Below are 13,029 nucleotides of genomic sequence, written 5' to 3' on the forward strand. Positions count from 1 at the left end.
CGATTGACGGCTGCCATTGGGCGCTCATCATTCGTTTTCTGCAGGTGTCATTCAATCAGATTTCAGGCACACGCTGACACACATACACACAGAGACAGACATGTAACGTGCAAAACACCAAGTACAGGGAACCGCAGAACGTTATGTGCCTTTGTCTGTACAAGAGGGCTACCGCTTACTAGAAAAAAGCATCGTGGAGCAAAGTCAGGGAAGTATACCAGAAAATGGCAAAGTTTTAAATAAAAGTATAAATAATATTCAACAACCGGAATCTATAAATCAATCACATACACACACACACACCATTCTTCACCCTCTGCCCAATTGTGTTCCCACTGGCACCACCACGCCCCCCCCCCTTCCCCTCCACACCCCCTTTTTTTCTTTCTTTCTTTTCCGTCTAATATCACTTAACTGAAGTGGAAGACGTTAAACTGAAGACTACTACTAGTACAGACATGTAACATTTTACGTGTGTGACCGTTTTTGTTTATTTACTCCGCCATTTAGGCAGCCATTCTCCGTTTCCGGGGGTGTGCATGCTGGGAGCTGTTCTTGTTTCCATAACCCACCGAACGCTGACACTAGAATTACAGGATCTTTAATGTCCGTCAGTATTCAGTTGATCTCATTTCTGCGTGCGAAGGGGTTTCAGGCACTAGCCAGGTCTGCACATAATTTTTTTTATTATGTGGACCTGGGAGATCAGAAAACTGAATCTCCGCCCTTTACCCACCAATTTTTCTTGCCTGATTTTCTTACACATCGCTGGCCTACAGAAAGGTGTTTGTTTTAATAGCTGTCATCATGTACAGGGTCTTCGGTTAAAAAGCCTAGCAGATTATTGACAAAATAATGCTTGATTTATTTGTGCTCATAGCAAAAACTGCATGAATCTAAAAAGTTTTAAAATCACGTAAAAAGCGACTTAGTGACTGATCTGTGGACTCTCTCTTTTTCCTTCGGCCATTGGTGGGCGTAAAATGGTTTAGTATTTTCTGCAACTGTGGACAGTAGTGACCTTGCCGCTTTGTTTTAAATACACCCCCCTCCCGCCCCCGGATGCATGTCCAAGGGAAGCAACTCCAAGTGCATGTTAAGAAGATGTCAGATGTGTCTGGAGACATGGCCGGCGGGGGTCGCAGACGACAGGGTGGCAAGCCAGCAATGCCCCTTGCATCCTTCGCAGACAATTACTTTGTCTTCCCGCACCCCTTTTGGATGGTCACGATTCCTTTCGGATTTTGTATGCTCTTTGTGAGTAAACCAGTCATGATCTGCGAGACATCGGTCTCGACGGAGACATCGGTCGAGCACTCTCAAGATGAACTCTGGACTGAAGGTTGTAGGTTGTAGGAAGAGGGCGTGGGGGTAGTTCACAGTAACGCCTTCACGAAGTTCAATGAAAACTTTACTTAAATCTTGCACTTAGACACCAACCCCACCGAAAGTTATAAGAAACAGTTTGGTAATTAAGAGGCCGTTTGCACTACAGAACGCTCAGAGAACACATACAGCGCAGTACATTGCATTTTTTTAAAAACACAAGTTTACAAAATTGTAAACTGTAATGATCTCACTCGATATCCCCATCATTATTTCATGCTGCCGAAGTGATGTTTGTATTCTTTTATTCATTGATTTGCTTAAAAATTACTTCCTGCAGTGTCCATGACGTGTGCCCAGTGTATGGTGCAGTCTTCTTCTCTTCTTCTTCCGTTGAGCGACCACAATCAACCCTCTGATTCTTATGTCGCTGTTATGAAAGTGGGGCCTACCAGTCAGCGCTAAAAAAAAAGAAAAAGAAAAAAAAAGTATTTGTATTGCCAGTCTTGCTGCCACCAACGTGACCATGACACCCCACACAGTCTATTTGGGTCTCCTCTCACAAAATCCCTCCACATATATTGCCAGTCTGTGTTGATTGGTAAGAATATTCTTGTACGCATGCAGTTATGTTTAATAAACTCTTTCGTGCCCTGTGACATGTTAAATACGCCACAAAAATGCTCAGCTATTTGCCACAGGACACACATGTATATATGACATGTCCCTTGTCCCTAAAAAAAAAAGTGTTTGCCTGCATATAAACAGAGGCACACACCATTACAAGCTGCATGTTAACAGTGCTGGCATGCTGCTGTCTGAAATTCTGTAAAGGCATCATTCTAATAATAGTAAGTAGAATGATGGTTATTTTCATTGTTTACATGCTTGGTAGCCTTAGTCAGCTACTGTCTTATCCAGTGCTTAGAACTCTGTATTAGTATCTTTTAAAATATCAAACTAAAGAGACAGGTGAAATAGGTGAATGGATATATACTGACTGATGGTCCATGGTTCAATTCCAGTATTGTCACCCAGTGAATTAAGGGTGGTAATTTTTCCAATCTCCCAGATCAGCATATTATTTTTATGTACAGCCCTGCTGTTGCCTTCATCCACCTTGTGTGTATGCACACACAAAAGACCAAATGTAGATGGAAAGATACCATAACCCATGTGAGTGTTTGAACATTCAGTTATTGAAACATGCACACACACACACACAGACACACACACATACACACACACACACACACACACACACACACACACAAAATGCCTCTTGAGATAACAATTGAAATAGAACACATTATACATCTTTTGTTGATCAAAGGCAATTTTGTAACTTTCATTTGGCTGCCTTCACACTGCAGGATTTCTTCAAATTAGTGGGCAGATCAAGCCACTAGAAAGGCAGTGCGCAGTTGTGAAGGCTCAATCCTTCTCAGTATACCATTAGATCTACAAGAATGTTAAAGATGTATTGAGAAAGTTTCCCTTGATGGGCTTAAAGATTCAGACTGCCAATATTACCATCGCTGTATAAAAGCAGTTACAGCGAGCAACCCCAGGGCTTTCTTGAATAATCTATCTGTCTCCCAGTCAAGACTGATTATAAGTTTAATTTATCAGTTTCGATTATAAGTTTAATTTATCAGTTTCTTTTAAATGCCCTACATATAAAATATTGCCATAGCATACAGTATTTATGTGGAAAAGAAGTAAATGTCTATCACATTCTTGTCAAGTGTCCAAAAACAAGCCAAGTTGTCTTTAAAAAGCTCACTGACCGGTTTCCACAGAACATGTATTTGTCCTTAGAAGATTTTTTGAATAATTATGTATTAATCTGACAGTTTTCTGAATGTTTGAATCAAAGTATAGTTGGCATCTACCTTTGATTGATTATGTTTGTTATGATAAGCATGCTTTATCCTGTTACAGGAATGTTTGAGATAGTTATACTTAACACTCAGTCAGCCCAATCTTTTGCAGAGCTCTCTTTTAACCTCTGATGCTTTTTTAGTTTTTATGTCTCCTCCCCTGTCTCAGTCATTCCACCACCTTTTTTTTTATCCCCCCCCAACCCCAACGTGCATGCATACACATATTACATTTTCCCCCATCAAATATCTCATGAAAGTGAAAAGACGTCAAACTAAAGAAACACACACACACACACACACACACACATATATATATATATTTCTCTCTGTCTCTCTCTCTCTGTCTCTCTGTCTCTCTAAATATATATATATATATATATATATATATATATATATATATATATATATACATGTCTAGCATACACACCCTTCAGAAAGAAAAATGGCTGCCCATGTGATTGGGTAAAAATGCTAAACATGAATGAACAAATGAATTAAACTGAAGACTTGATTCCAGAGACAGGTTGGACAACTGTGTGCTGCCTCTCTTGTTAATTCAGGAATAGAAATCATGCAAAACAAATATGACTATTTTTTAACAGTTATCACCATGGCAATATAGGCAAGATGATGACCATGTTTTATACATATATGTCTATCTATCTGTCTATCTTTCTATCTATCTATATCTGTATCTATATTGGGATTGATGGATTTTTTTTAGTCAGTCAACAGTCCCTACCTCTACACCCTTTTTTAAGTTCCTACCTGTACATTTCCCTTTCACTAGTTTCAGAATCAGAAGCATTTTATTATAACAGGAAAATTAAGATCAGAGAAGTCTGTGATTCATAGAGATCAATAAAACCAGAACAAGGTTGATTAAAAAATCTTTTTAACATTAGTGCCACCTACACATTGCATTTTCTTCTATGAACTCTCATCCTTATTGACATCACATAGCTATTTAGTTGTGGTTTAATTTGACTCTATTTATGTTAGAATGACACATGTGAAAAAGACACCAGTATTGAAATGTGTTTTTGATAGTAACATTCAGTCTGGGGCAGCAGAGCTGTGGAAGCGTAGAGTGCAGCCTTGTCATGTAGTCCCAGACCTAGTAAAATGTACATTCATAGCATCCTCCTCCTCCACCTCCTCCTCCTCATCATCATAAAAAAACAACAGTAAACAAATAAATTAAAAAAAATCAACATATTTTTCTATGCACTTTATCCATATCAACGCGCATGGCTATTTACTTACGACATAATTTGACTCTGATTTGTGTCAGAAGGACACATGTGAAAATGACACCAGCAATGAAATGTGTTTCAGATAGCAACATTCAGTCCGGACAGCGCTCTGCACTATCTTCCCTGGCCTCTGAGTGACTTCATACACTACATGGGGCGTAGACACCAGACATTCTGCATCTCTACGTGAGTGAATTTTGATCAAATGGAACTGTTTGTGGATACTGAAATGAATGATGTGCTAATAGTAATCATGTTTTGTAGTCATTATTGGCCAGTGGATGTCACGAATGTGTCTGTGTGATCATCCTGTTTGGGTTAGTCAACTTAGTGTGTGTGCCGCTGTGGGTACAATGCATGGCTTATATACAGATTACGTGACGTTGGCTTAAACAGAGACAACTGTATTATAAAAATGAAGGATACACATAAGGCAAATAATGAAAACAAATAAGAGTAAAAACAAGTCATGCTCAGTAAACCTGTACACACCGATAGACATGTACACACACACACAAGTATGCCAGTGCACCCACATCTGCACACTCACCCCTACAAATGCACACCCACATCCACCCCCCTCCCAACTGAAAAAACATAAAAAATGTGGACAGAAAGACACTTTGACATTATTTATACTCCATGGTGTTGAAGCATAGCTCATAATTGTATTGAGCATGTCAAACAGGGAAACCCACGAAAAACACAGTGCCCATATGTAGCAGCATTTTAAGTTGCTTGAAGAAGAGTATTGGTATGTGTATTTACTTCTCTTTCTTCTGATGTAGAGCAAGCTGAATCATCAGGTTGATAGTTTTGCTGCCAGAACTGATAGGACAAATAATTTCTGTGGTCAAGAAGAAGAATAACAATCTTCAAAAAAACAATAGTATAATACAAAAAATAACAGTATTAATAAAATGGGTACCCAATGATGATAAATAATACCCAGTAACGATACTTATTGTTGTGTATTGATGATGATGATAATTATAATGATAGATATTATGATATCTGGATTGATTAAGAATGAAAAAACAACAATGATAACTACAGATGTTTGTGTGGCAGGTGCTTGTTTGCTGTGATGGTCCACTGTTTGGAGGCTGCTTATACAGGGAAGGTTTGCCAGTAAGTCACTGCATCTGGGGTTCTCACATTTTTCAACATTTGAAGTGTACACTCAAATTTAGGCAGGCACACAAGTCTGCTCTCTCTCTCTCTCACTCTCTCTCTTTCTCTCCCCCCCCCCCTCTCTCTGCCTGCAGATCCAACAGAGATCCTTAAGGCAAAAAACTGGAGACTCCACACCCACATGCACCAGCATACTGATAACTAACATACTGGCTTGTAAGAAAAACGTTATTATTGCACTGGTTTATATAAGCTCATGAAACATTAACAGTAACTGAAACAGGGAAATACTTGCACAAGAGGATTGTGTGTGCATGCATGTGTGTGTGTGTGTGTGTGTGTGTGTGTGTGTGTGAGAATGTTGGTGAGTGTACATGTATGTTGTTATATATAATGTCCATGGCTGTGCATGTGCAGCTGTCCTCATTTATAACAGCAAGTGGATGATTTGAAATGAAAATTGGGAATTGTAGTATGAAAAAGAAAAGAAAAAAAATGCAAGGAGTTTTGTTCTGTTTAGATACTTCTGTTGGGGGTTGAAGTGGCAGTTGGTGGAAGTGACGACTGCCCCCTATCCAAGTATCCGTGTCTACATATCTTATGTGTGTGCATTTCATCTCTCCCAGTCCTTGGCGTCTTTCTTCCCAGCATAAGCTGTTTTTATTGAAACTCACTTAGACACAGAATAATGTGTCTGTGTGCTTCTGTGCTCGCAAATATGTGTGCATGTGTTTGTGTGTGTGTGTGAGCTTTATCCACACAGAAATGGAAACAGCCATTTTCTGTTCACCGTGTCTAAGAGGCAAACGGCTGAAATCTTTTCAGGGACAAGCGTCTCTCCCCAGCAGCTACGGCCAAGTGGTCCTTCATGACCTTCATCTTTGGCTTTGCTTCCCTCATTCGCCTGCTGGGCTACAAACGCCCCAAGTCTGGTGACAAGCAGCACTGACCCGACACTGATGCCGCCTTTGGTCTGTGATCTTCACTGTCGTGTGTATCATCTCATGAGGATTCTGGAAGTTGTGAGGGCCAACAAGGAGCGAAATGGACCAGTGATAAAACTGACTGACTGCTGAAGCCCTGATAGACATTATAGACAGGTATATTATGACGACAAACATTACTGACTATAGACAAATACATGATGACGACAAACAGTTCTGACTATAGACAGGTATATGATGGTGATGAACAGTTCTGACTATAGACAGGTATATTATGACGACAAACCTTACTGACTATAGACAGGTATATGATGGTGATGAACAGTTCTGACTATAGACAGGTATATTATGACGACAAACCTTACTGACTATAGACAGGTATATGATGGTGATGAACAGTTCTGACTATAGACAGGTATATGATGACGACAAACAGTTCTGACTATAGACAGGTATATGATGGTGATGAACAGTTCTGACTATAGACAGGTATATGATGATGACGAACAGTTCTGACTATAGACAGGTATATTATGACGACAAACCTTACTGACTATAGACAGGTATATGATGGTGATGAACAGTTCTGACTATAGACAGGTATATTATGACGACAAACCTTACTGACTGTAGACAGGTATATGATGGTGATGAACAGTTCTGACTATAGACAGGTATATGATGACGAACAGATCTGACTATAGACAGGTATATTATGACGACAAACATAACTGACTGTAGACAGGTATATGATGGTGATGAACAGTTCTGACTATAGACAGGTATATGATGACGAACAGATCTGACTATAGACAGGTATATTATGACGACAAACATAACTGACTGTAGACAGGTATATGATGGTGATGAACAGTTCTGACTATAGACAGGTATATGATGACGAACAGATCTGACTATAGACAGGTATATTATGACGACAAACATAACTGACTGTAGACAGGTATATGATGGTGATGAACAGTTCTGACTATAGACAGGTATATGATGACGAACAGATCTGACTATAGACAGGTATATTATGACGACAAACATAACTGACTGTAGACAGGTATATGATGGTGATGAACAGTTCTGACTATAGACAGGTATATGATGACGAACAGATCTGACTATAGACAGGTATATTATGACGACAAACATAACTGACTGTAGACAGGTATATGATGGTGATGAACAGTTCTGACTATAGACAGGTATATGATGGTGACGAACATTTCTGACTATAGACAGGTAGATTATGACGACAAACATAACTGACTATAGACAGTTATATGATGGTGACGAACAGTTCTGACTATAGACAGGTATATGATGACGAACAGTTCTGACTATAGACAGGTATATGATGATGACGAACAGTTCTGACTATAGACAGGTATATGATGATGACGAACAGTTCTGACTATAGACAGGTATATGATAATGATGAAAGGTTCTTACTTTCATGATGATGAACAGTACTGACCCAGGAAAGTGGGGAATAGGGGTAGATGCATAAAGTAATTGCAAGACTGATTTATTGCATTACTTAAGCAGCAGTGCCCGAATGAATGGATAGCATGTGTCGGTATTCTTGATTTTAGAATGTGATAATTTCTACAGTTTGTTGAAGAAAAGCGCCGTTGATATTTTGAGGTGTGATTATAAGTATATCTGTTTTGAATTGTTCTCCATTTGACTTTGAGTGTATGAGATAAATAATATAATAAAAATGATATATTTAAAAAAAAGAAAGAAATCAAAGCCATGATTTTGCAGACAGATACCTGCACAGAAAGTACAGATTGATTACAGCACAGAAAATAGCACTATTTTGATTGTACTATGAATGGAACATAAAAAGGAGAGGAATTAACTTTTAAAGAATTAATTCAAAGTACTGATTCATATGTATGCATTTCTAATGATTTTCTTTAGAAGTATCCAGCTGTACATTTAGTTGTGATATATGTTGGGATTGATCTCTTACAGAGGATCATTTGGTAATTTTTGTACAGTTTTGTCACTGACTGAATTGATCTCTAATAGAGAATCTTTTGGTAATTGTTATTGTATACAGTTAGGTCACTGATTGAATATCTCTTGTAGAGGATCATTTGGTAATTATTGTTATGTACAATTATGTGACTGACTTTTTGTGTGATAAGTTTAATTCTGTAATTTCCATCCTATAAGGCGCAACATATTTTAATCAAATCTGACCCCAGTGTCTTATTGGCTGTGTCTGCATCAGAAAACTAAATTCTGACCGCAGTTGATTATGTGCCACCTCTCAAATGAACTCATATTTGACAAAATGCTAGATTATAATAAACGTACATGATCACGCTGAATAGCAACATATACATTCTTCACTCCACTGTTTGATTTGACAATGTCGATTACTACCATTGTACCAAATTAAAACTAAATGGCATATGAAACGATTGAATTTGCCCTTAGGGCAAGGAAAAACGAGCAGCATCTGAGTTGGGTATAAATCATATCATGGAGAAGCAGAGATATCAGAAGAATGCAAGAAAAACCAGAAATTCTTTTGAACATGCAAAACAAGATGGCAGATGGGTGTGCAGAGCTAGCAGACTGTGTTCTGATCTGTCATAGACATGCACAACTTTTACATGTTAGAAAAGAATTTATTAAAAGAAATGTTGTCACCTTCACCTTATGCACTGTTGGCTGGAATTTACAGTACTGTTTATTGTCTTGTTTTTAGATACAGTTGAGAGATGCTGAATATCGTGATAAAACTGATTTTTCCTGTGTGTGTGTGTGTGTGTGTGTGTGTGTGTGTGTGTGTGTGTGTGTCCCAGTGTTATTCAGTTTCTGGTTTCTGATGTGGACTGTTGCCTGTCCTGATGTAAATATTAGTGTGTGGCTCATTTTCAGGGTACCAGTCTTACCAGATTTAAAGAGACATCAGATTTGGGGGGGGGAATTTTTACATAAGAAAAAACCCCACCTTTTATCCACTGGTGATACCTTTCTTCTGCCTGAGCAAATAATTCTGATAAGTAGATTGATGGAGAAATACTTCCGGTGGGGATGATGGGGGTTTTTCAGGAAAGATAGCATCCCTGCCTTCTGGAAATTATGTGCTGGAAATTTCCTCTTTTCTATCACTCTCTTTGTTTCTGCCTTTTTTCTTTCCTCACTGTTGTCTCCTTTTGCTGCCTTCCCAGTCCATTCCCCTTTCTTTTTTCAAGCAAGCCTTGACATTTTTTTCTCTTTTATGCAGTCTATAATGTACTGTCTGTGCTGTTTTGCACTGGCAATTAGGTAGTGAGATGTAAACAGTGGGATGGGCACTTCCTGTCTATTCTGCAGTGTTATTTGCCTATATGGCCTTTTTATGTATTTTTTTGTTTGGCTTTGAAGTATTGTTTTATCCTTTTTTACGATTTTATGTAATCTGGGGATGATAAATTAAGCGGAATGGCTGACATCCTCAGCATGGCCTAGTTTTATATGCCATTAGGAGCTGAATGGTTGGGATACTGTCATGAACTGTGTTTTGTGGGTTTGTCTAAATGTTTTTTTTCTAAATATGACAGTTTTGTGTTGATGCGGTTGAGCATTTGTATGGTTTGACAGTCGTGATATGGCCCTGTGTGGTCGGCTGGATAAGGAACAAGAAGCAGAACATGATGAAGAAATGGGGGGAAAAGTTTAGACCCATTGCCTTCTGCATTCTGTATTAAAAAGGATATTCCCCAGTTCTCCACTGAATTCAGAATGAGGAAAGTGTTTCCTGTCTCTGCCAAATACAAGAGAAAAAAAAATCCTGCATGGTCTGTTGTGGTTATTTTTTATGGCTGCTTACTAAGTCCTGGAGTTCCCTCCAGCACAGAAATATTCAAAATTTACACTGTACAAACTGGAGCCAGCTCAAACCAAGGATGGTATTTGAAAATGAACTGCAACAAAAGGAAGCTTATTTTCACACATTTACATATTTTTCTTTCTTTTGACAGGTGTCAGAAAAGCATGGTAAGAAACAGATTTTATAGGACGTGTTATTTTCACTAGAGCGTTTTACATTCACTTCTTTCTTTGAGCTGAGAAGAATCTAAGGTGGAGTCAACAGCTTTGAGAGTGAATAAAACACTGTTGCAGCAATGCCCTCTATATTCTAAATGACTCTTTATTGAAGCCATAGTCTTGTATGGGCACTGTTTGTCATTGTCATGTAGAATCAGCTGTTCAGTCCTGATGAATCCCTGTGGTCAGTTAGACTGTAAGCAACATTGTAATATTTGGATGTGAAACATATTGGGAGGTGTCTTTTTCTGGAATCACAAGTGGCTTGGTTTTTCTTGCTCACACTGCAACCCTTGTGTGGAGCAAAGGGTTGTGCTGAAGCCATGTGTACAGAGCACTGAGAGTATCTCTGTTTCCACATGTTCAGTGTTTGGATAAAGCCAGACTTTGTGGTCCAGCTAGCATGTTCATGGGTCTTACCTCATACATTGTGGAGTCACTGTGCTTGACTGTTTCACCCAATCACGCCCGTCTTGCTCCCTGTGGATGGTTTCCATACAGACTTAAGGTATTTGCTGTAAGAACCTGTCCATTATTAAATTCTCTATGTTTAAAAAAAAAAAAAAAATTTAATTGGGCAGTGGTATACAAGTCAGCTGACAGGGCTCATGTTTTCCTGTCAATCATTGGTTTCACATGTTCTCCTTTCTTTGCTCTATTTTGAGCTTCCATTTTACTGTTGGCTCAGTACATGTGAGAAACCAAAATGTTCAGTCTATCTGAAATAACATATCAGCAGCAATTCCCTTGACGTACATCTAAGTTAAACATTATTTTCTAATCTGCATTCCTGTTTGATGTGACATCAGAAACTGTCATTTGGTATGAGATGTTTTTTGTTTGGGAGTGCAAGTTGGATCACTCTGCTGTACATATACGTGTGAAGGACATAGTTGAATTACAGACTTGTCTCATTTGCGATTGGATGAATATTACATGTTTATTTGAGATGTTCTTCCGTTGTGTGAGTGTTTGTGAGAAAGCTGTTCCTGGAACTTTAAGCATTTTATAGAGAGCACAGTTTGGGAGATGTCCACTATTTGAAAGAAAAACAGAACCAGTGTCATCGTATACATATTTTTGTGAATGGGATCTTTGAATTCAGTGGCTTTTGTTTTCTTTGTCTTGTTTGAGGGTGTGTGTGTGTGTGTGTGTGGGGGGGGGGGGGGGTGAAGGTATAAAATCAGCATAAGAAATGCTTGAATGGTTTGTGTATAGTGTTCACATTAACTGATATTACTTACACTCAGTAGGGATTTTGCTTTTCAGTTGATTGTCTGCAAACAGCTACTCTTTTAATTTTGTGTTTTTCAAATTCCTTTCCGTCAGAATAATGGAAGTGTCTCATTTCAAAACAGTATCCCCAATTTCTGGAACATTCTTTCATGGAATTTATTTGTCATCTTTACTCATTTTGTTATTACTTGTCTGTACAAATCTGGCTTCTTTGTCTGTTCAAACTCTTGTATGTGTTAAAAGCCCCCCATTTACACTTCTTGGGCTACTAACTTTAGTAACTAGTCTCCCGATATCTGCGCTGTTATTGTGGGTTTATTTTGTTATGCTTTCAATAGATTACCACACATGATGCATAAACAAATAAAAACAACTTCTATGAGGTAGCAGTAGTGATGGTGAAGAGTGTAAATCTTTTTTCTTTGTATTGATCCTTTTTCACTGAGAAGTATTTCAGATTTTCCTGTTAAAAAATTGCAAACTTCTCTTTTCATGACATCATTGAAGCAGGCCATGTATATGTACTAGTATCAGTAGTATGTATTTTGGATGAACTTTTCATTTGTGCAGCAGTGTGTACCTTATTTTGTGTGCACAAACATGTGGCACTTGCATGCGTGTGTGGACATACGTTTGCATGTAATGAAATTTTTACATGAGTGTGTATATTGCTGTTTATATTGTTTGTTATGTGGTTGAATATTTATTAATTGTAAATGAAAACATATTATTTGAAAATAAAAACACGTTTTCATTATGATTTTTTATGTTGCTGCATTGTCTGCCATGTCTCTGAGGGATTACCTCCACAGACACAGACATACACAGACCTGTGTGCTGCAGTCCACAGTGCCTGAAGGCCACAAGGAGAGACAAGCTCTCCATGAGACCCAACACCTGCTAAACCACTTTGGTCCTCTTTAATAGTGTCTTTTCCGCTTCAACACACCCAGGACATCACTTAGTCTGCTGACAACAAAATCATTCCATCACAGTCACAGTGAACAAGTGCCTCCCCCAGGGGTGGAGATTGCATTCCTCTAATGACAGTCCCATTGACTGTGCCAGTACCAAACTCACCACAAGCATGAAAGTGGAGGGAAAGTCATCTTGAGAGCAAGACATAACAGGCTACAGAATTGGGGATGTTTTTTTTGTATTTTTTACTTTCCATGATAAATAAGA

The 13,029-nt window shown here is 38.5% G+C and overlaps 1 protein-coding gene across 5 annotated transcripts; it reads left to right on the top strand.

Annotated features, from left to right (window-relative positions):
- Positions 1–1,100: 1,100 nt before the first annotated feature.
- Positions 1,101–12,601, top strand: LOC143289071 (transmembrane protein 254-like). 5 transcript variants are annotated; one of them, XR_013056182.1, is made up of 5 exons: positions 1,101–1,257; positions 4,551–4,654; positions 5,540–5,599; positions 6,428–7,544; positions 7,579–12,601. XR_013056182.1 is itself a non-coding variant. In XM_076597896.1 (4 exons), exons 1-4 carry the CDS (start codon positions 1,105–1,107, stop codon positions 6,549–6,551), a joined length of 441 nt encoding a protein of 146 aa, XP_076454011.1. In that variant the 5' UTR covers positions 1,101–1,104; the 3' UTR covers positions 6,552–12,601. The 5 variants fall into 5 exon arrangements, 1 of the variants encoding a protein (XP_076454011.1); XR_013056181.1 differs by having other exon boundaries at positions 6,428–7,328; positions 7,363–12,601; XR_013056183.1 differs by having other exon boundaries at positions 6,428–6,813; positions 6,851–12,601.
- The last annotated feature ends 428 nt before the right edge of the window (positions 12,602–13,029 follow it).

Source organism: Babylonia areolata, chromosome 13 (assembly GCF_041734735.1).
Source record: "Babylonia areolata isolate BAREFJ2019XMU chromosome 13, ASM4173473v1, whole genome shotgun sequence".
Classification (NCBI taxonomy): Eukaryota; Metazoa; Mollusca; class Gastropoda; order Neogastropoda; family Buccinidae; genus Babylonia; species Babylonia areolata.